Genomic DNA, 22448 nt, shown 5'->3' on the forward strand with positions numbered 1-22448 from the left:
CGCAGTGTGGCTTTATTAACCTTTCACGTTTCCACGACTCCACCACGCCGGTCTTCTCCAGTCCTAAGTTGCCCGGGACCACACCACAATCGACTGTGGTCGACAATTAGATCGTCCCCGAACCAATAGCCTACTCAGTCGCTCTCTCAAAACAGCTGATGCTCTCGCGCTGCCTCCCGCTGCCTCTGTCAACCGCCCGCTTGGACAGTCTCCCAAACGAGTCAAGTGGCCAGGGCATGTCTCTGCGTCTGATCCCTTGGAGTTAGGACGGTCCCAGGAGGGTTCTGGCTATTTACACCATCATTAATTCGCAGCCAGGAACCATGATTGGCCGTCTGTCGTGGTAAACAAGTCATGATGCACACAGCAGAGCCCGCAGAGAGCCTCAGGGAAGCCTTCGTCTTAGTGCTATTTATTTAGTCTCTCTCTCTGTTCCCTTCGAGCGCTCTGAGCACCGTTCAATCTATCAACAACCTCACGATTGCTCCAAATTGCCTGCTCTGAGAGCCTTCGAATCTCGATCGCCTCTCCGACTCTTCGAGGCCCTCTGCCTGCTCCACGCCCGTCCCAGAGTCCCGCCTCAGGCCCACAGTTCCAATAACCGCGCACTCCACGGCCTCTATCCCCACCGTCTCCAGACCAATCGCAGCGCTCTGTCTTGAGCGGCGCCAAGTCATCATCGCCTCCATCGTCATACCAACAGGAAGCTCTCCCCGATCTCTCTCAGGTCTCCCAACTCGTTTTTCTCCATGCGATACTATCCTCATTAGCCCTTGGTTGGCAGAGGTCCAGAGGCTGCTTGCCTACAGGTCGACATGTTCGGAAATCGAAGGAAGAGGGGATCTTCCAACCCGGTAAGTCGTGATCTCCTCTATGCTCCAAAGCTCGCCCGCGCGCGCATGCGACGGGCGCATTACTGGTCTGCATTGGAAAGAATCATGCAACATCTCCATCTATCAGACCGTGCATACTGGTTCCTGCAGAACAGCTACTAATTGCTCTCTACGTACAGCCTCCGAATATCTCCAATCCCAACCCATCTGCAGCCACGGCCGCTGCTTCGGCTTTCCTAAGGAACCAGGCTTCCAATGCGTCGCTCTCGTCCGCCGCTGCCGCTGCAGCCCTACGGTCCCGGCCAACGACTCCAATATCCGTGGGCGATGTCCAAACCAAGAGGATGCTCCGCCGCGCTGGTTCGACCTCATCCATGGGAAGCTCGGTCGCAGGATCCATAAAGGGACCAGGAGGCGCAATGCTGGAGCGCAGAGCCAGCATTGGATCGATGAGTGAACGGACCTTTAGGGACCCCTCACCAGCACGGGCCGTACCAAGTGCAGCGGATGCGCCTCCAGTCCCCGCAATTCCGAAGAATATCTCGCGGACAGCATCTGGCGCGCATCGACGAGCGGCCAGTATGGAAGCACCGGTAATGCGCGTTGCGTCCCCGCCTCCAAACCGAGCCACTGGACGAGGATCAAGCCTAGGACCTGCGACCGTTAGGACGCCTCCTGGGAGGTCCGGGCAAAGATTGTCAAGTCTGCCCAGTGTGCAAGAGCTAACAGGTATAGAGCGACCAGCAAGTAGAGGGTCCGTCAATTTTTCCTTACCTACGAGTTCAAGGCCGACATCACCTGTCAGTCAGAGACGGCTAACATCTCCTTCAACACAAAGGACAAATCCGCCGAGAATTTTCTCCCCTACTAACCCAAATCTGGTCTATGACCCCAACACCCGCAGCTTCTTGCCCTTGGCCGAAGTCTTAGCGATTGAGCAGAAAATACAGGATGCTGCACACGTCCCCATCAAGAAAAAGAAGAGGGTGGCACCTAAGCAATATACTGGGACACATCTTGCAAATGGCACGGCTGGGGGGAGGCCGAGAGGCACAGCGGTAGATGAAATGAGGGCTGCTGAGGAGGCTTCAGAACAGACCGTCGAACAACCTATATCCGTACCTGCGCCAGCTCCAGAGCCGGCCCCTGTGCCCGTGTCAGCCCCTATTGATCCCACACCTATTAAGCCTACGAACGCACCGACAACTGCGACTGTAGCAACGACGGCACCGAAGAAGAAGAAAAAGAAGGTGGTGGTGGTTGCGAGCGAGTCTGACAGCGATGAACACTCATATGTTCCCAATTCATCTGACAACGAAAGCGATTACTCTCAACCAAGGACCTTCAATACTCGGGCAGGAGCGCTGCTGGCCAAGAGGCCATCGGTCGTGCGAGAAGATAGGGAGAGGGAGGAGGAGGAAGACGATACCCACAGACCGGTTGACGGACAACGCGCTCCCAAATTGAGTGCAGCCACTCGAACGGTTTCACCAACACCACTACCTCGCTCATCCGCAGGTAAAAGCCATACCAGAGGTCAACACTCTGCATCCGTTGCTTCTGCGCAAGGACAATCTACGAGCCAATTCACGCCAGCACCAGTTAACTCGGATACGGCACCCATCACACCACAGAACAAAGGGCTCACAACAAATGGGAATGGCCGTGGTGGCAGAGTACATTCTGTCAGCCCAGTGCGAACTGCTCATTTTGCCCCAACTCCTGATCATCTAGCCGTGAAACATCAGCCCCCAGCACGGTCAGTTTCGCCCCGAAAATCAGCATTGAAGAATTCTTCCTCCGATTCTCCTAGACGGCAGTCTCCCGTGGGTGAAGCCGGCCTTGGCCACAGACATACCAACAGTGAAGTATCCAATGCTTCAAGTGTGGAATCCGAAGAGCAGCCCCTCCCGAGGAAGAAAGCTGTCCGGGTCAGCTTCGACGAGAGCAATGTCGTCGTCGTACAGGCAGCTGGACAAGAGCCCATTGCCCCCCCAGTTACAGCAGGCCCACAGCAGGACCCACGGGCAAAACGAGGTTGGTTTAACATTGGCAGTCGTGGCAAGAGGGAGCCAACCATGATCGAAGACGTTGACGGTAAGATCATGCAACCAAGGCCAGCTCTGCCTTCGTTTGGCAGTGTTCGAGAGAGAAAGCACAATCGGGAACCTGTGGAGGAACGGCCACTGGTGAAGCCGGCAGAACATGTACAGAGTGTTGACACCTCCGTGGCTACGCCTTCTTCGCCCCTATTTACCACGCCGACTGGTGATGTGATTGAGTTGCCGTTGGGCCAGTCGAATGATCATGCTGTAGGAGCCATTATTTCTCAAGATGCTGCATCAAAGAACGCCGCCAACATATCAAAATCACGCGAGCCACTGCCTCCTCAAGTGACATCTGTGGAAGGCAACGAATATCATTCTGAAAGTGACAGTTTCGTTTCCCAGGGTAGCGCGGACAAAATGGACGTTGGAGTTACTACTGCCAGCAGCGATGTTTCAACCCGCGGATTGGAAAATGGAGCGATACACGTTGCCTCAGAAGATGAGGACAAGATCGACGGGAGCAAGACCAATGGCGGGATCCCAGAGATCTCCGTATCTTCAGCAACACCTACTCTGGAGGAAACAAATAAGAGGAGAGAGTGGCCCGACATGCCTGTGCCTGGTAGCTGGGAGGGGAGCACTAATTCAGATTCAGAAAGCGAGTCTCAAGACGATGGCATGGCAACTCCTGTTGCGACTCCAGCCACAGTTGGCATTGCAGAGCCACTTCCTGAAGGAGCTGTTCCAAATCCTCATGTGCTGAATAAAATACCAGAGAACTCGAATGGCCACCCTGTCATTATGGAGGAAACCGAAGAGTCTGATGCGAGTCTATACAGTGATGCTGCCGAAGACCTATCAGATGTTGAAGGTGGCTTCATGTCATTGGATGCTGTAGTCCAAAGCCCGGTTGTTAAAGAAGTAGCTCCTGGCACTGCAGTTACCACTCCTCCCGAGAGCCCTGTAGAAACGAGAGAGATGACCCATGAGAATGGTCAAGTTGGCAAGAAATCTAGCGCACCTGAACTCAGTGAGGGTTGGGAGAAGGCACAGCAATATTGGGGTTCGCTTTCCGCCGAGAAGAAAAGTCAGTTAGAACAGCAAGCTCGAGAAACAGCAGCTGCAGAAGCATCTGGAGCGTCCGATTCAACTATGGAAGCGCCAGCGCCATCCCCCAAAGCCAAGAAGAAAAAGAAGGCGACAATCCAACCAAACCCGGTTGAAATAGTGGTAGAACCTCAACCCGTTGAGCATGGACGTACCTACATGATCCAGCCTGGAACCAGAGCTCCTGCCGGTAGCTATATACCTGCTATGCGGATCTCGATGCGTCCAGAGCCTCCTAGTACAGCGACGGATATTCACATGAGGAAGTCTATGAGGGCTCAAGGTTCCGTGCGCCAATCATGGCGAGAGTCGCCCGAAACTACCCAGCCAAGAGCAACGTTAGTGAAGAAGCCCCAACCTCTGAATTTACCTCCCCCAGAAACCAGGGCTGAACCCGCTGCTGCGAACACGCATGCCAGCGCAATAGCAGCAGCGAACGGGGACGCTAGCAAACCTGCAAAATCTGCGAAACCTATACTTCGACGTAAAGGTTCTGGTGATAGCGATAGTAGCTTCAAGCGCTCTAGAGCTGCTGAAAACACTAGCTTCAGACGCTCGATGCGTGGTCCTACCGATAACGAACTCGGGGGTCAGCAGTCGCCTCTTTCAAGCCGATTTAGTCTACGATCATTATCTCCTACAGGCTCTACAACGAGTCGCCGCCCATTCAGTGCAGCTCCAGCTGTATCTGCACCCCAGGCCCCTCCCCAAACCTCTATGCGCACATCCATGCGGAATTCTTACAACGCGCCTACGCTCCGTGGTAACAGGGAGCGTGGCAAATCTCCCGTACGCATACCTGGTTTCGGGCGCGGGCAATCTAAGTCTGGCACTGGACGACCTGTGTCTCAGCGGGCAAGCCGTTTTGCTGATTCTAGCGACGAAGAAGATACTCGTCCTGCATTCCGCAGCCGCTTTGTAGATTCAAGTGATGATGATGAAGATGTTCTACCACCCCACGCGGGCGGTGGATTTGGGCGCGGGACTATGCGGGCGGGTCAGCCTGTACGCGGAATCCCTCGTCAGCCGGGCGTTGAAGATGGTGATTCGACTGATTTACCAGACAGTGACGACGAGAAACCACCTGCCTCACCGGGCAAATTATCCAAGGTGAAACAAAATAGTACAACTCTAGCTACATCAAACCAAGGGGCAGCACTTGCATCTGGCTCTCTTCGCCGCAATGGGTCGGGCCGGAATGCTATGGGCAGCCCAATCTCACCTACAACTAGTCCAGACGGACGATCTGGCCGCGGGAATTTGATGTCCATCCTCCGACGCAAGAAGCCGGATCCTTCTTCCAAGGTCCGGAAACCAGACATAGAATCTGCAGCGAGGCGAGATACACCTCTTGAGCGTTCGAGGTCCGACCTTCAAGCTATGAAGCGGAATGGTTCTCAACATTCGACACTCGGCTCACCCAAACTCCAGAAAAGAAACAATGTCGCCTCCTGGCCACTTCAGGACCCTGCGCCCGCCCTTGTTAACGATGATGGAAGACCATTGTCAGTTGATGCAGGGGATACCGTTGCGAGTGCCGAATTGGCTAATGTCAATACCGCGTCTGTTTCTGCCGCTTCCGCTGCCGTGGGCGGCGAAACCACTACTGAACCAGATCTGGTAACAAGGCGTTTTACAGTGCAAGGCTTACCTGGGGAGTTGAATTCGAACGGCACTGACAAGGCGGCGAAGAAGAAGAAATTCGGGAAGCTGAGGAGAATGTTCAGGCTTGACGACTGATCAGTTTTCTCCTACAATACATGTATTTCCTTTTTGGGTTTTGGGAACTTGGCAAGGGGGGTAGCAAAATGGGAAAGGAATATGGCAAAGGCGTGCCATTATGGTCTGACGCCGGTTGTGGTATCAACACACACACACACGAAGACACGTGTTTCTTTGATTGGGGTGGGAGGGGATGCTTCTTGTATATACACCCGTTCGTTCCTGTACATATTTCGCTGGGCGCTGTAAGAGGCCGATGGAATAATGCTTAATTAATTCTCACAACACAGTACTCTTACAAGTGTAAATTAGATGACGGAATCCTGAGCGGAGGTAGGGTTTTCTAATGGTGGCCCCTTATATCAAGCCATGTAAAGGCATGGCATGTCCAAGTGGCATACCTATCTGCATACCACGTCTTGTTTCACTTTGCTTGGCATTCTGCGCTTAATTCCTCCTCCATCCCAAATTAACGCTCTCGGTCCGCGCATATCCTATCCAGATATACAGAGTTTCCTTTCCCTGTGATACACTACCTTCCGTATCCTCCTGCTTCTTTCTGATATTTCCTCCGCAATGGCCTAGTCACCCCAGCTTTCCTTCCAAGATTTCCTCCATCTATGCTTTGCAGTATAAAGATTGAAGTCCAGGAACGGACTTTGGGAGGTCAGCTGAGCCTGAAGCTTGCTTAGAATTAGTCGTGAAGTTTTATGGGAAAGGAAATGGGGAAGAATCTGCTTACTTACCCATCTATCTATCTCTTGACCTGTAACACCCTAGGGGATTTCTGAAGATTATTCTCCCTTCTTCCAATTTCTCCTTCCCACCAACTCATCAGCGCCAGAAGAAGGAAGCCCTAGCACAAACTCATCTCTCGCACCCACACAAACACTCACTCAACCCATGACTAACCCCGCGACACCCAAGGCAATCAAAAGCGCCGCACTAACCGTCTTCTTCTTCTTCTTCTTGCCTCTTCTCCACAGCGATGTACTCGCCTCACTCTTCTTAACCTCGCTCTGCTTCCCATCGAAACATTTCCCTTGGACTCCCACGGGGGCAGTGCGATGTATGCATGATGCTTGTGCAGTAGTGGTGGTGGTGTCTATATCTAGATTTCCTTCTTCTTCTGAGAGGAAGGTATAATAGTCGTTGAGGGAGTAGTAGCCGTCGCTGGTGAGGACTTGCGGGGAGGAGGAGGAGGAGGAGGAGGTCATGTTGAGATATGTGGATGGGATGATGTCGATGCTGGGTATGTGGTTGGAGATTGCGTCGTGGGTGATGTTGGGAGTGGAGAGGAGGAGGGTGGTGTTGGGTTGGGAACAGTGCGTTTGCAGATTGTAGGGGATGGTAGAGTTTTCTGACATTTTTCTTCAGGAACAGACAGATCTCTCTCCTCTCCCTTGCACCAAGGGCCTTCTTATAAGGTATGTATACTTGCTTTCTCTTTGCTTTTCGAAATGAAACGACGAGGAAAAATCCCAGCACCGCGAAAAAAAAAAAAAAAAAGGAAAGAAATAGATGAGTATGGGCTGTGAGATTCTTGGTTCCAAGGAACAAATGGAAATAATTGAGAGGATTATATTATATAGGTACATAGGTACGTGACTGGGCCTCGCAATCCGCGGGTTTATTTCGAGCTTCGAAGCACCCGTGGATGCAGGACCCGAAAAGCCTTCGAGAGGCTGAGCGCCCACTCGTGCTGCTCCTTCGCAGCGAACCACCACAGTTGCATTGCATTGCGCTGTGCCACTACCAGACCGCCTTGCGGTGGAAATGAATACATACATGACGATAATTCGGTTCATGCTCATTGAGCATTTTGGGGAATGATGAATTTCTTTGAGAGAAGCTCGAGTGAGGTGGATGTCGCGCGCGTGTGTCGTTGGCAACGTGATGCGATTTCAGCATTCACGATACGAGATGTTTAGACTTTTGTGCTGGGTGGTGATCCCTCTCCCTTGGAAAGGAATCAATCAGATGGTCAACGAGGTAAGGTACTAAGTATTCCTCGGTTCCTCGAGGCGTATCTGTGGGATGCTGTTAGGTACGAAGAGGCTCTTGACAGGTGGCTGATTTGGAGATGGAGTTGTGGAAGTGGCTTGAATTATTATTAGCCACATCTCTAACGACAAAATGGCTTGTCCTGAACATCCACCATTCGACCCACTGGGGCGGATGTACAGAATTGACATTGACATACTCCGTACAGGAGTGAAATACTGCTGTACGTAGTGTTGGCTCTTTGAGCTCCCTTTATAGTCGATCCTGGCTAAGCTTGACGCCGCCTTATCGCGGAACCCCGAAGAGGCAGGACGTTTGTCTTCTCAGATATTTTCTTCTTTTCTGATACTAACACCAATTCTATTTCTTCAATGTTGTCCCGTTCCCTTGTTCATCTTGTTCCATCATGTCTTACACATATCTCGCGACAATTTAGAGGCATGTTCTAAGTGGTATCCGGCCTCCACGCACAGTTGACTCGCACCGCGCCTGTGCTTCAGCCGAACTCATTACGCATCTCTCATCAACTCTGATATTTTCTTGAAAAGAGTTTCCCATATCTAAAGCTGTCAAGATGTTTGACCCATCAGCAGCTATCATATCCCTAATCGAGCGTTTCATGACAGTGACAGTCCCCAAAAGCAATGAGCCCAGACCCATACCCACCATCCCAGAATTCATCTACAAGACAGCCATCTGCTTCATCGGGGCGTGGCTCGCGCAGTTCATTCTGGGGGGCCTCTTCAATTCGGCGAACCATCCACTTGTGGATTTTCCGGGTCCGAAAAGGGCTGCGTTCACCGAGTGGTACCGGACGTATTTGGAATTGTTTTGCGGGAGATCTTGGGTCCATGTGCTGGAGGAGTGGCACCAGAAATATGGTACGTTGGATTGCTTGATTGGATTTGAAGAGAGCTGATTGAGTCAAGGGAAAATTGTCCGCGTTGGCCCAAATGAGGTGTGTTGAAGATACCTCCATTCAAGACACGTGTGACTACGTGCCGGTGAAATATCGTAGCATTTTAACGCTGTGTTAGCTTTCCTTCTCTGATCCAGCAGCCTATCATGAGATCTATAATAGCAGTAACTTCTGGGACAAGGAAGCTTCAGTCTATCAAAGTTTCGGTCAGGACCATGCAACGTTTGGCTTCCTGAAATATGCAGATGCCAAGAAACGAAAGGATATCATGAGTCCGCTTCTCTCTCGTAAAGCGATCTCAGACCTTCAGGAGCTCGTGCAAAGTAATGCGAGTACTCCCTCACATCTTTCAAGATTCCTGACTAACTTCTTCTCAGGTTGACCGCCTTTGTGAAGGGCTGACGAACAACAACGCGGCTGGGCGGTCCTCGGACTTGTTTTTTGGTCTTCGGTGCTTTGCAGTTGATACCACCACTTCAGTCTGCTTTGCAATATCTGTGGATGCTCTAGACGAGCCCGAGTTTAAAGCCCCAATCGTAGAAGCAATGGAAAAGGCTCCTGCACACCTGGTCCTGTTCAAACACTTCCCCTGGCTTCAATCAATTTTTATTAGAATGCCACGGTGGCTTACTGTTATGGTTGCTCCACAGACTTCTGGAATAGCTCGAGTTATGGATATACTAAGGACGCAGATTAAAGATGCCATGGCCAACCCATATAGCTTGAAGGACTCGTCTCGTCACATCGTGTATCATGCACTGCTTAGTGTGGAAGCGAACGAGGGGGCAAAATCCGCTGATGAAAAGAGCTTGCTTCAGGAAGCCCAGTCATTGCTACTTTGCGGTAGTGATGCAGTTTCAAATCAGATCATGCTTGGTACTTGGCACTTGCTCGAGAGTCCAGCCCTTGTTCGGCGGCTCAACAAGGAATTATTGAAAGTTTGGCCAGTTCTCGATATAGTTCCGAGCTTTGCAGAGTTAGAGAAGCTTCCGCTTTTGGTAATCCCCTCTCTTTGCAGCCTGGATATGGCTAATAAGATACAGACAGCAGTAGTCAAAGAAACGCTTCGCATTGGCCCAGGTGGCATCCCTGGAGTGTTACCTCGTGTTGTTCCAGAGAAAGGAGCGACAATAAATGGATCTTTTATTCCCCAAGAAGTAGGTTCACCGTTTGACTCAGAGGCAATTAGAGCTGACAAAATTTAGACTATTGTGGGAATGAGTGGATATTTCGTACACCATGCCGAATCCATCTTCAAGGATCCCAAGACATTTGATCCAGACCGCTGGCTAGGAGAAGACTCGGAATCTCTTGACAAGTGGTTGGTATCTTTCTCGAAAGGACCTCGCTCTTGTTTGGGAATAAAGTAAGCTCCGATCTTTGAAAGTGACAGTGATGCTGATAGCGCCCAGTCTTGCATATTGTGAGCTGTACCTAGTTCTCGCAGCTCTGTTCCGGCGATTTGATATTGAGCTTGATAGCGCAAGGTAAGACTACCTAACTTTCTCTTTACAAATGAGAACACTAAGAGTAAATGATCGCTCTAAATCACCGCTAACAAGGCACAGCGGAAGATTGAAAGACTTGGAGTGGAGAGACCACTTCGTAACGCGTTTTTCGGGGCCGCACCTGCGCGCTTTCTGCAGACCCGTCTCCAAGTAGCTGGACAAGATTTTCCTGTTCGAAAGCGAAATCTACACTGCATACCAGAGCAATTAATCAGATGGGCTCTGTCCCGATTATATCTACTTGCTCTTTCCGTACACCAGAAAGGAAGTGGTTGCAATACGTGATGCCAAAAAAGGGGGCAGTCGCGTTCCAGTTCCAATATCAGGACGATATGTAGCTTCGTTTCAGGAGGCTTCTTCATCTCCACTCCTAATTATTTTCTTACATATCCTCAAATTCTTCGGATCTGAGCTCGTTTCATAGGTCTGAGCTCAGTTTGTCGGTCCTTTCATTTTATTTCACCAAACCTGCACAGAATGAAGCAATCTCGCAATAACGGAAATGAATTCCAGTCTGCGGAGGCCAACTCCATCGTTGGACCCTCGAGGCCAATCGACGCCGCAGGTGATGAGTCTTCTCTGCTCCCAAACACCAAAGCCCCCGAACCCAACTCTTCTTCCACCAACCCAACTACTACAGCAGCATTAGCATCAGCATCAGCTCCATCGCCCTCCGTCCAGACGCACGATCTCCTCATCGCTGCCAATGCCGAGCTACTGAAGCTCGAAATAACATATGGGTTCTTCTCAAACCTCTACATATCTCTCCCGCCCGCAGCCTATGCCCCTGTCCGAGCGCGCGGCAGCATCTTATACCACGTATGGAACAGCTCCTGGCGGCTCGGCAAACCCTCCGTCCTCATCTCCGAAAAAAGCAAACACGGGAAGCCCGTCGCCTCCATGATATTGCGATGGGGAAGAGCGGATTTGTTCTCCGTGGGCAGTACCGAGAGCGAAATGCGCTGGGAATCCCTTCATAGAACGAGTGTGTGGACGCATTCGCGCTTTGAATTCGAGTGGGATTTTGGAAAGGAAGCAGGAGGCAGGAGGAGATTCGTATGGCGCCGCTTGTTGAAGGATCCTTGGACTGATCAGCCGGATTTGGAGCTGAGGGAATTGTTCGAGTCGGGAGTGCCTGGGATGAGGGGTTGGATGGGAAAAGAGGTTTTGGCGCTCTATTCGGGTATGCATTGGCATCGGTGGAGGAGAAGGGGGGGTTTTGTCATTCGGCGGGTATTCGCAAAGCTGCCTGATTCAAGGCCACTGAAGCTTGAGGACATGGGGGACTGGGAAGTCGTTATCCTGGTGACGGCATTGGGTATCGTTGAGGCGGCCAGGAGGAGAGCGAATAACAGGAGGCAAGCTGTTATGCCACCCCCGTCTCTTATAGAAAAGCTCATTTGAGCTCGTGGGTTTCCGTTGGGTGGTCACAAGTTATTGTCCCTATACAGAGACTCCCTATACATACCGTATCCTCCTATTCCAATCTTCTGATGGCGTGAATCTTACCACGCTGGTGGGAATCCAGCTTCCCGCCGCGTGCTGTGCCTTCGCTCCCCCTGCGAGCTTAAAAACAGGCAAGCAAATTGCCTCTCTCGTTTGATCCTGTTGTTCAGTATATATATCATTACCATATCATCGCGAGAACCACAGCTGCACCGACGGCATGCCATCTCCCCAATGCTTCCTCACGCCACTCTCCAGCGTCTGCCTCAAATTCTCCACATACCACAAACTATCACTAAACTCCCTGACCAGCGCGCCTCTTTCCCTCTCCAGTCCGCGGCCATCCGCGTCCTCCCCCTCCCCCTCTCCTCTCTCCTCACCAGCACCCGACGACTCCTTCGGCATCACCAGCGCAATCGCCTGCAGATTGGGCATCAGCCGCACCTCGCTCAGGCTATCAAAGCGGAACACGCGCAGGACCTCCCAGACCTGGACATCGATTGCGCAGCGCAGGATGCGATCACTGTGCGGGCTCGCCACGAGATCATATGCCAGATCGCCCTCGGGACTGCAGTCGAGCGTGTCGAAGAAGATGGTGTCGAGCGGGAACGAGACGAAAATCGAGGAGGGGTGCTTGGGCGAGAGGATTAGTCGCGTGTATTGAGTGAGGCAGATAGCGCGCGATTCCGGATTGGTGTGTAAGAGCGCTGGGGGAGGTAGGGGGGATATGCTACGGGGAGGTTAGTTGGTTAGGTAGCTGGTGATTGATGATGATAGGAAAGGGGGGGAGGGGAGAGGAGAGGAGGGACGTACTATTGTTTGGCGACGCGGCTGTACCGGACGGGCACGGTGCGGGGTCCTGGAAGAGCGAATTCCCAGATCTTGATCCGGAGTTCGGTAGGGAGGGCGCTGAATAGGGGAAATTGGGGTTTAGAATCCATGGTGGTCATGGTGATGATGGTGATGAGGTGTGTTGTGGTTTGGGAGAGAGGGGCGAATAAGTAAGGTATGTATGGAGACGCCAGATAAGTGAGAACCAACCACGACTTAGCGAAATACGTATGGGATCATCAAGCTGGGTTGATTACTGAGGACGTTGATTACCTTTAACTCAATGACTTTTGAATATTGCTCTTAAACCCGATATCTTTATGTTTTGCTATTTATTTACCCTGTTGTGATGGTTGACATGAAGTTGAGGTTTCGGTTATCTCGTTATCGTGAAACTGCCGTAAAAACGTCATCTGGCTTCCAGCATCTCAACGATAGACGGACTTTTTGACATTCCTACTGAAGGCACGGTTGGTGCTATCCATTATTCCTAAAGGTAATACTTATGCTATTACAGGTACTATTAGTATCTAAATAAAGGCAAGTCAAAGTTGGACGGGGTAACTCCACCTTAGATCAAAAGCCTCAACCGTCAGATTCTGCTCTTGATGCCCTTAAAACAAGTATCTAGTTAAGATGTGAGAAGGTATGCAATGCCATCCATCCCGTGGCGATACCCGTCATGTCCATATTGAAACAGTCCTGATCTTCGATATTGACTAGGAAGGATATGGTACTTCTGGTAAAAAGAAGAATAGGGGCAATCTTCCTCTTCTTCCTGCTCGTTAGTATTAGTACAGAGTCTCATTCGATTATATCGAGCACTGTAAACCCCCCAAACCGCCTAACCTCGACTTTCAAGAAGACTTACAATCGCCATACCGGAAACTGGCACTGCGGGTACCGGAAAAGAAGAAGGCTTTCATTACTTGACCGAGTGCTTTAGAACAGTACAAGAATCCACTCCATACCTACCTTCTCTTATTCACACACATCCCTTTCCCTCCCCTTTTTATAGGGAACTAAAGTAAAGCAAAGCAAAATAAAATAAAATAAAATAAAAGAGCAAAAAAAAACATACAACAGCGGGTATTCGCTGGTGGTCACCCACCCAACTACTAATCCGCCGATCTAAGGCTTATGTATGGCAGAGCGGACGGGATGCCCAGGATTCCTTAGTCTATGGTCGTATGTGACGAGTTCTCTATCATTAAATCTTCTATACAAGAGATACAACATCCACTCCCTAGCATCCTTCCCTGTTAAAGAAAAATGGTATAAAGAAAGAGAAAAAGAAAAAGCGGTTCCTCACTGTATATCCCTGTGTAGCAAGTCGGCTCTTGCTTTTTAACTTCTAATGGCGATAGATTCTTCGAAACTGCTACAGAAATCTCTCTCACCTTCCGAAAATTGGCGTGTCCGTCGTTCAAAGCGCAGATCATATCGGCCGGGATGGATTATAACATATCTCAGAACCCAGCCAATTGCAATCCCTTGATGTGAGAGCACCATGCTAGCCAGCGGAGAAATACATTGAAAAGGTCTGCAAAATCCGCAGATGGTAAGATTAAGTAAGTACTTGATTCTGTCCATAAGTTATATAATTCTGTCACGTCTACGAGGTCAGGCTGGAGCAGACGCGTCCCGAGCTCTTCCTCGACGAACCAATTTCAATCTCCATGCTTCAACTAGGCTGTCAGGAATCTCAAGTTGCTTGTCTGGGAATCAACTTTTAATCTACATAGAAGTCAGATATACAGCCTTTCTATGGACTTTTACGATAAAATCCTTGGATACGGTCCTCTTGTCCCAGCTCAGGTAGATATGGACGTAGCCTTGCGGGGTCATAACAAGGCTGAGGGCGGCAGAATCAGACCGCTTTCCGGGGTTCTATGACGACGGTCAACAAACCCCCCTTTTATTTCTCAGGACTGCAAGAAGGCTGTCTTGTAACGGGGAATCAATATAAATCCGTGGGCATTTCAAGTCTACAAGTCATTTCCTAAATAGACAGCTAGCTCCTTTTCCCTCTAACAACTCCCCAGATACTGGAGATCAGCATATCCCATGCTCGCCCGCACCCACCTCCTTACCAGACACCTGCTATCCTCCTCGAAGCTTTCCCGCCTCGCGAAGATGTCCACCTTCACGCTCCCCGATTCAGATATATCCGTCAAGCTTGTCGATGGACTCACTCAGGAGCAACTCCTCGAATTCCCCGCCTTCAAGGCACGCACTCTCCCAAGCCCTCCTTCTCGACCCCCAACTAATCCGAAGTTCAGAACTGGCTCACCAGACTACAACGCAATCTCGCGCTTCAAAAAAGCAACCCTGCTCATGAATTCCACGCCGCGCCCTACGCCCTCCGCTCCATCACCATCCAAGCCATCGACCGCTTCGGCAACCAGCGTCTCGGCTTCGTGAAGCTCGTCGCTGACGTGCGCAACGCCGCCGGCGAGTCGCTGCCCGGAGCCGTCTTCCTCCGCGGCGCCAGCGTCGGCATGATGGTAGTGCTGCAGCCCGACGACGTCGCGGCGGGCAGCGAGGCCGAGAAACACGTGCTGCTGACGGTGCAGCCCCGGGTGGCGGCCGGCGCGCTGCAGATGGTGGAGTTGCCGGCGGGCATGGTGGATGGGGGCACGTTTGCGGGGGCGGCGGCGAAGGAGATTTGGGAGGAGCTGGGCTTGGAGATTCGCAGGGAGGAGCTGACGGATTTGACGAGCTTGGCGATTCAGGAGGGGGAGGGGGAGGAGGAGCTACCGAGGGCCATGTTCCCGTCGCCGGGTGGGTGCGATGAGTATGTGCCGCTGTTTTTGTGTGAGAAGAGGGTGCCCAGGGGACAGTTGAGGGAATGGACGGGGAAGTTGACGGGGTTGAGGGAGGAGGGGGAGAAGATCACGTTGAAGTTGATCAGGTTGGAGGATCTGTGGCGGGAGGGAGCGAGGGATGCTAAGGCTTTGGGCGCATGGTCGCTCTACGAAGGCTTGAAGAGGAGTGGGAAGTTATGAGGCGGATAGTAATCAAGGATTCATGCCATGGTCATGTTCTATTGCCCAAGCGTGCTATAACTTCAATCGTTGTGCAATCTCGATTCCCTCAGCCAGCGTGCCAACTCGCGCATCGATAGCATAGCCTTCCTTCTCCAACTTCTGGCACTCTGCCCATAAATTCTTCAGCGGCACCATGAACACCTCGATAAACTCATTCTCCTCCAATTCCGGCTTCGGGTCTTTGTTTTCGGCCGTCGACATATCGATCGTCACATGCACCATTTTCAAGTTCGTATTGCAGAATCCGGGATCTGGAAAGGGAATCCTCGATCAGCATATGCACCAAAACCACAGCAGGGGGCTAGCCGCTGGCGTTGAAAGATTACCATTGAACATAACCGGACTGGACTCGCTCACAACGCCCACGTAGCCCGTCTCCTCCCTCAGCTCCCGAACCGCCGCCTGCTCCGCCGTCTCCCCAGCGTCGACCAGCCCGGCCGGGACCTCGATCGCTACCTTCCCAATCGGTGGTCTGTATTGCTTCTGCAGGATGATCTCGGGTCCTGTGGCAGGCCATCAGCATCATCCATCTATCCATCGCGGATGGAAGATACGCACCACTCGCTTTCTCTACAATGGCGACAATTCCCACCCCATCAATCTCTGAGTCTGCCGGGCGCGTGCGCCGCTCTGCATGCTCCCATGTTCGTGTCTTGCCGAGAGGATCAGTGTATGTCGTCCTGCGATCGTATTAGCTTTTTACGTGTTTGTATCCGGTCAAGAAGGACCAATTGGGAGGGGGGGGAAATTACAGCACAAGTTTGGTCCATTCTGCATCTTCGCTTTTCTATCTCATAGGGAGCAGTTAGCAGCTGGAAACATGGTATGTCTGGTGTAGAGGGGAGACGGGGCATTAGGAGGGCAGGAGAACGAACCAATGGCTCAGTTTTCAGGATTTTTGTATCTCTGGCTGACATCTTGACTACCGTGGGTAGAGTAACAGCACTATTAGTGCAAGCGGGTGGTGATGGAGGAGTGCTGGGCCTTGGCGTCGAGGTTAGGAGGGAGGGGTCGAAGTCGGTGAAGATGTTTGAGATGCGCGCTTGGGAATTGTGCCAATTACGTCACTGTCCTTTTTTACCAATTTCCACAGGAACTTCTCTCTCTCTTTATTTTTTTATTTTTTTATTACCAAAGGATTAGGATTTTCTTCTACCTTCTCATAACCGTAAATTCTAGGTACCTTTATCACATCTACAAGGAACCAAATCAATCAAGGGGGAATGACAGTTATGCCCCTCTTCAGGCACAAGGCTGTTACCCCGGGCGACAGACAATTACCCGCTTAAACAACCTAAGCGAACAACGCCTCAACATCCACCCCCTTACCTACCTTACCTTTCCTACGTAAAGCGCATACTCTGTTCATACCACCACTTATGTAGAGCAGCCGCTTCAACGTCGAAGGGGGTTATTAGGGAGTAACGCTGGCCGGCTTAATTGTGGCTATTGTACATGATTCCACACTCTCAATCATAGGTAGTGAATAACCTTATCGTTCAAAATCTCGTTGCGAATGACTTCAGACGGTAGTTAATCGTCGATGTTATTCTTTCGTTACGAAGAAAGCCTTAGACAACGATTAATCGTCGATATTCTTTTGTTGTGAAGAACTTCAGACGATGGTAAATTACTAGATGTAGTTTAGCGTCGGGGATTTATATAGTGATTGAACGTTAGTAGTGATGCCAAAGGGAACTGTCCGCTACATGCTCTGTGACTTGGTCTGTCTGTCCATCTTCTTAAGTACTCTACAGACAAAGGGATGTGAGGTCGCGCGATACGGATGTAGGGAGTCGGGATCTCAAATGTACATTGCAGATTCAAGAATCTACCTAAAGGCTTGTAGACTGAGTAGAGTAGACCTATTTGTATCTTTGAAATAACTATATACACTAGATTCCCTCGAAATTTGGGTACAAATTCGCTGGAGCCTGGGAAACAGGTAAACGCTCAACTCATGCCATCTGTGTATCAATTCCTAATCATTCTATTCCTACTCCAAGACCGCCGTGCCTTAACATAACCAGAATTTCGAAGGAAATCGTCACTAATGATCCCAGTAGATATCTCATTCCAAATCAATCGCTAAATGAAAGTAAATCGCCCAATCCAAATCAATCACTCAATGAAAGTAAATCACTCATTCCAAGTAAATCGCCCAGTCCAAGTCAATCGCTCAATGAAAGTCAATCGCTAAATGAAAACCAATCGTTCAAAGAAAGTCAATCGTCCAATGCAAATCAATCGCTCACTCAAAGGAAACTCTCACAATGAAAGTCAATCTCTCACTATATCAGACCACCCGGCATCGGAACCATCATATCGGCCCCAACCCATCCATCACCGGTTAGCATCATCGGAGCAGGTCTCTTCGCATCCGTACTGAGCGCGTTCCCCACATTTGACCCCAACATCTCCGGGCTCGGACTGCGATGGATCGTATTTAGCTGAGCCAGCACGCTGTTGCTTTCCTGATCCTGCAAGATGCTCATCCGATAATACGCGTCGTAGAAATCGCCAATGCTGGTCTGGCTCGCATCCGATATGCTCCGGCGCTTACCCGTTCCAGTTTTGATGGCGGTCAGGGGAACCGGTTCTAGCGAATACAAATCCAGGGGAGGGAGTTTGGGGACTGGTTCCTGCTCATCTGTTCCACGGTTGTGAACATCTGAGATGGAAGTGCTGGAACTTGAAAGGGAGGAGATGGTAGATTGATCAGCCGTAATATGGATGTGTTGGCCGAGTTTGTAGTGTCGGTGATCGTGGTCTCTTCTTCTTCTTTCATCGCTGTTTCGTTGGGGCGCTTTTCGGGGCATGTATTTGACGGAGTCTCGGGCGCGGCGAAGACTGCGTGAAGATGACCGGGATGGTGAGATCTTAGTCACCGAGCCAGCAGATGATGAGCCAGCAGAGGAGAGCTGACGGTTGACATTGTTGTTTGTGAATGTATTGATGGATGTCCTTGTGCTGGGGGTATTTGGCGTTGGTTCGCTGTGAGCCTGACTGCTTCGAGAGCTTCGAGAGCTTCGAGATTGCGGCCGTTTGATATCGACCGTCTTGGGCCGGGAGAACGATATTCGATATAGCTCGGCCACAGAATCGCGAAGCACTGGCACCTCTGAATCCCAGGTATAATCGTCTTCTGCGGCGGAGCTTGTATCGAGTGTAGGTAAGACCTTTGCAGGTCGGGGAGAGGAAGGGCTCTGTGGTAGAGGTGGAATCAGGTCGAAGCGGAAGCTCTCAGCGCTGCGACGAGACAAAGAATGCGCACCATCATCACCTATGGAATGGCCGGAGCGTTGTAATTGTCGCGGAACACGTGACGGAGAGAGTTTTGATGGTGTGGAAGTGGGCGTTGTTGCATCGAGGATGCGAATCGGGGAAGAATTTGATTTAAGCGCAGATACGGAGGTTTTTGGTGTTAGAACTGGGAGTTCATTCTTCGACTTCTCAGAAGATTGAGGTTGTGGGATTTGCGAGGGATTTGAATCCGTAGTTGGTGTGGTAGGCCGGCTGAGATGAACATCGAGCGGGGACATCCAGTTACTAGGAGACACCCAGTTACTAGGCTTTTCACCTCTCAGAGACCTTGGTGACCTTGGTGATGGCAAAGGCGGCGATATGGGGGCGCCTCCAACAGTCCCAAAGCTAGTTGTGCTGTGGTTCACACGTCGTAGGTCTGCCGGCAAAGGGTGGAGGCGAAGTGGTGATGGTCTGTTCCTAGTACCTTGAATATTACGCAAGGAGCTGACACTTGGATTGCCTGCAGTTGAAGGTCTGCTGGCTTTTATCATGTCCATCCAATCGACAATAGTCTCAGTGGGCGCAGGCTTATAGGGAAGAGACGGAGAGGTCGGTCCTGGCTGGTTCGCTCCATCGAAATGACCAAGGCTTGGAGCTCTTCCACGTAACAAACCTCCTTCTTTAGTCTTCTTGCCGACAAGCTTTTCTCCGTCGCGCACCTCTCCCGTGTTCTGCTCCTCCGCAGATTTCCTATTTTTCCTATGCCTAGAGCTTATGTCAGATACGGTGATCTAATCTCAACAGCTTTGTTACCGTGCTTGATTGATGCTGTTGCAAAGGTAGGTGTGTGTCAAAGGCGACTACAACTTGAAAACAGAGAAATCCCAAAACAAGTGATATCGAAGCGCTCCATCGGTAAGACCCACCCAAACTTGACGGCGAAGCCGATTGAACCGAATCCTCCCATTATAGATTATTATTATATCAGTTGACCTCGATAGTGACAGTGTTGTGAAGTGTTGTAGAGCAACAGTGTTATAATGAGTGGTATAGAGTCAGCTCCATTAGGCGACTCGTATTCAACAATCGCAAAGAGTGACTGGGTAAAGGGTGAACAAAGAGAGACTGGATGAGCAACAAGTTGTCCCGTCGTCTGGTGTATATACCAGTATAAGTTTGCCAACAATGGGTTCGAGGGGTTCAAGGGGTTCAAGAAGCTCAAGACCCGCACGGACACTTCTCGAGCTTGCAGTTGGGTTCCAGGGTTCCGGGTTTCGTGAACACGAATATATGGCCCGTCCGCACAGATGTGGTGTCACTGTTTGATGTATGGGCGTGGGATTGTGCAGCTTCAACTCCTGAATGGTGCGTATCGACTTCGATACTTTTGGAGGTCGGGTATCTCTGAACACTTCCGCCCTTGATCAACACTTGTGGCAACATGTGCGCGGGATTCGTGCATTCGTTGCACTCCAGGAAGATCGGGAATCGCTGATCCGCTATTATACAATATGATAGACAACCTGATCGACGATCGATAAATATGAGACGATAAGGATCAAAGGAATGACGCCACATGTCATGGAGGTCTATCAGCCCTTCATGGCGAGGAGAGCCGCAGGCGGCGATGGGTACGAATCTCAAATCAGAGCTGAGGGTCTCAGGGTTCCCACGCGCTCATCCCGCGCTCACGATGCCGCGCCTCATCACAATCCTGCGAAGATTTAATGACGAAGCTGAAGCAGGCACCCAACATGATCCGTGGGCTAAGGATCTGTGAGCTGAAGATCTGTGAGCTGTGAAGCGCTACTTCACGATAGTTACAGATTTCTGTCGAGCACTGAGTCGTGTCTGCAGATCATCAAACTGCATCAATTGATCGCGGGGAGAGGTCGCAACCGTCAGGCATTCCGATTCGTTGGAATGTGGATTAATAAGTAGATCGTCCAGAGCTGTAGCGCTGGCAACATGGCACGGTCCCCGATATTGTCGGGCCTGGGCTCTAGCAAGGATCTGAAAGGAGTCTCTGAGCCTCCGCCAAGCACAACAGCGGAGCGCAGTCTCAAGGCCCTGGGTCTGACAATGAGGGGTAGAGCATAATACAGAGATCGCTGAGATTTGTATGGAGGACATATACTTGGAGTCGGACTTGGGGTGGGTATGGGGAGGAGAGGTGGAGCGGTGAAGGAGTGAAGACGTGAAGTCGTGAAGTCGTGAAGAAGTCCCTGGATTCCTTACGGGAAATATCGTGTACTAAGGCACCCTACTGTAAGTTTACCTGCACATATACGGAGTATTATTTAGGTAATCTGCATATATACGGAATATTATTTAGCTAAGTTCCGCAAGTCAAAATATTCCATTTCTTCCTCAGAAAGCGTCTACCTAGGTATGCCCTGGTAAGACTTCAAAGAGGTGAAGTGCTTCTTTGTCTGTCATAGGAGTAATATGTACGAGAAGATCTCAATAGTATCTATTATCGCCTCCCCTCTACATTCCAAATGCGCTCAAAAATGACTACTCACACTCAGCTAGACCAGCTTAAACTCCTCCAACAGGGCCACGCCCCCAGAGATGACTTCTCCCCCATCTACACTCCCCTCCATGCTCCCCGCCCAGCGACTATACAGTGTCGTCGACTGCTGCAGGACCGTCTTGATATGCACACGCGCAGTCAACGTGCTTTCGTTCCCAAGATGCAGCGTGATATTGAAACCCCCTGGAAACCCCGAGGATGCAACAGGAGGATACTCATCATTCACTCCGCTTGGCCTGACCTTGACCGAGTCCTCCCGACAGCTCGCAGTCAGGATCTCACCATGCCTTGCCGCATACCCACTGACATATTCCGAGCCATTGAGAGCGAGAAAATCGAACCAGACGATGGAGTAGTTGCCCAGCCGGCCATGACCCCAGAACCAGCTCCCGACATTCGCAGCGAAGGGCTGGTCGCTCCAGTTCTGCGATAGCCAGTCAGAGGAGCGCAGGAGGAGAGGACGAGGGGAGATCTAGAGAAAATACCTTATCATGGTACCCGACGCCGGTCCAAGCAAAATCGCTGCCAGCGATCTTGAAATCCACGGTCCCGACTGCGTCAGGAACTGCATTGGACCACCCGATGTTGGGCCCGACCATCATACTCTGTCCCGCCTCTGCTGTTCCACATGGGTAATGCGCCGGCGCCAGGCTCCGGAGCTCAAAGGTGCCTACGATTCCGTTCTTCGGGCTGTTAATCTCAACCCGGTACGTGGTCATGTCTGGCGCCCCGATCCAACTCGCTCCCGTCCCTTCAAAGCACCCGGAACTGCCGTCGCCCACAGTCGTGATGATCGCTTCGCTCGCTTCAAGGACAGCGTAGAATTGGGTACCATTCTCGAATATGCAGTCGAGAGTCGCGATCGTTACAGTATCCGAGGGCGCCAGGAATGGGAAGCCTGACGGGAGAGCATTGTAGAAGACGATTGAGAGCGCTGTCTTGAGGTCCGGAGACACGGCGTCGAAATACCACCAATCCCAGGAAGTGCTGTTGATGGGGGAGACTTGGGGCCCGTCAAATTCTGTCCCGGAGACGAATCTCGCGGTGCTAGGCCCGGCAATAGCTGTCGAGGGGATGATTTTGAAGGTTGGTGAGACCGATTGCTTCAGAGCGGGAAGAGCTCGTGATGCGGACGCGAGAGGGAGTATGGCCACAAGCCAGGCAAGAGTGAAAACCCCCATCATGGAAGAGCTACATA

The 22448-nt window shown here is 51.1% G+C and overlaps 9 protein-coding genes across 9 annotated transcripts; 4 read left to right on the top strand and 5 right to left on the bottom strand.

Moving 5' to 3' along the window:
• Positions 1 to 815: 815 nt before the first annotated feature.
• M430DRAFT_24674 (hypothetical protein) lies at positions 816 to 5728 on the top strand (the record flags this gene model as incomplete). Its single annotated transcript, XM_024865113.1, has 2 exons — positions 816 to 854; positions 1013 to 5728. The coding sequence occupies 2 exons, from the start codon at positions 816 to 818 to the stop codon at positions 5726 to 5728; spliced, it is 4755 nt and encodes a 1584-aa protein (XP_024725858.1).
• Positions 5729 to 6606: 878 nt separating this feature from the next.
• M430DRAFT_15551 (hypothetical protein) lies at positions 6607 to 7077 on the bottom strand (the record flags this gene model as incomplete). Its single annotated transcript, XM_024863277.1, has 1 exon — positions 6607 to 7077. The coding sequence occupies one exon, from the start codon at positions 7075 to 7077 to the stop codon at positions 6607 to 6609; it is 471 nt and encodes a 156-aa protein (XP_024725859.1).
• Positions 7078 to 8091: 1014 nt separating this feature from the next.
• Positions 8092 to 10371, top strand: M430DRAFT_165930 (hypothetical protein). The gene is made up of 7 exons (XM_024863492.1): positions 8092 to 8595; positions 8644 to 8672; positions 8752 to 8961; positions 9011 to 9631; positions 9677 to 9790; positions 9839 to 9999; positions 10046 to 10371. The coding sequence occupies exons 1-7, from the start codon at positions 8289 to 8291 to the stop codon at positions 10122 to 10124; spliced, it is 1521 nt and encodes a 506-aa protein (XP_024725860.1). The 5' UTR covers positions 8092 to 8288; the 3' UTR covers positions 10125 to 10371.
• A 38-nt stretch (positions 10372 to 10409) lies between these two features.
• On the top strand, positions 10410 to 11619 carry M430DRAFT_32752 (hypothetical protein). The gene has a single exon (XM_024866226.1). The coding sequence runs from the start codon at positions 10619 to 10621 to the stop codon at positions 11543 to 11545; it is 927 nt and encodes a 308-aa protein (XP_024725861.1). The 5' UTR covers positions 10410 to 10618; the 3' UTR covers positions 11546 to 11619.
• A 157-nt stretch (positions 11620 to 11776) lies between these two features.
• On the bottom strand, positions 11777 to 12537 carry M430DRAFT_24677 (hypothetical protein; the record flags this gene model as incomplete). The annotated part of the gene is made up of 2 exons (XM_024865114.1): positions 11777 to 12317; positions 12401 to 12537. The coding sequence occupies 2 exons, from the start codon at positions 12535 to 12537 to the stop codon at positions 11777 to 11779; spliced, it is 678 nt and encodes a 225-aa protein (XP_024725862.1).
• Positions 12538 to 14887: 2350 nt separating this feature from the next.
• Positions 14888 to 15527, top strand: M430DRAFT_32753 (hypothetical protein). The gene has a single exon (XM_024866227.1). The coding sequence runs from the start codon at positions 14923 to 14925 to the stop codon at positions 15424 to 15426; it is 504 nt and encodes a 167-aa protein (XP_024725863.1). The 5' UTR covers positions 14888 to 14922; the 3' UTR covers positions 15427 to 15527.
• On the bottom strand, positions 15481 to 16385 carry M430DRAFT_47351 (hypothetical protein; the record flags this gene model as incomplete). The annotated part of the gene is made up of 5 exons (XM_024867918.1): positions 15481 to 15719; positions 15795 to 15971; positions 16027 to 16148; positions 16221 to 16255; positions 16344 to 16385. 5 exons carry the CDS (start codon positions 16383 to 16385, stop codon positions 15481 to 15483), a joined length of 615 nt encoding a protein of 204 aa, XP_024725864.1.
• A 1374-nt stretch (positions 16386 to 17759) lies between these two features.
• Positions 17760 to 19896, bottom strand: M430DRAFT_55687 (hypothetical protein; the record flags this gene model as incomplete). The annotated part of the gene is made up of 2 exons (XM_024868553.1): positions 19641 to 19896; positions 17760 to 19479 (listed from the first exon to the last, which is right to left on the bottom strand). Exons 1-2 carry the CDS (start codon positions 19679 to 19681, stop codon positions 17760 to 17762), a joined length of 1761 nt encoding a protein of 586 aa, XP_024725865.1. The 5' UTR covers positions 19682 to 19896.
• Positions 19897 to 21109: 1213 nt separating this feature from the next.
• Positions 21110 to 22431, bottom strand: M430DRAFT_38989 (hypothetical protein; the record flags this gene model as incomplete). Its single annotated transcript, XM_024867287.1, has 2 exons — positions 21110 to 21674; positions 21736 to 22431. The coding sequence occupies 2 exons, from the start codon at positions 22429 to 22431 to the stop codon at positions 21246 to 21248; spliced, it is 1125 nt and encodes a 374-aa protein (XP_024725866.1). The 3' UTR covers positions 21110 to 21245.
• Positions 22432 to 22448: the final 17 nt, after the last annotated feature.

This window comes from Amorphotheca resinae, assembly GCF_003019875.1.
Source record: "Amorphotheca resinae ATCC 22711 unplaced genomic scaffold M430scaffold_1, whole genome shotgun sequence".
NCBI lineage: Eukaryota > Fungi > Ascomycota > Leotiomycetes > Helotiales > Amorphothecaceae > Amorphotheca > Amorphotheca resinae.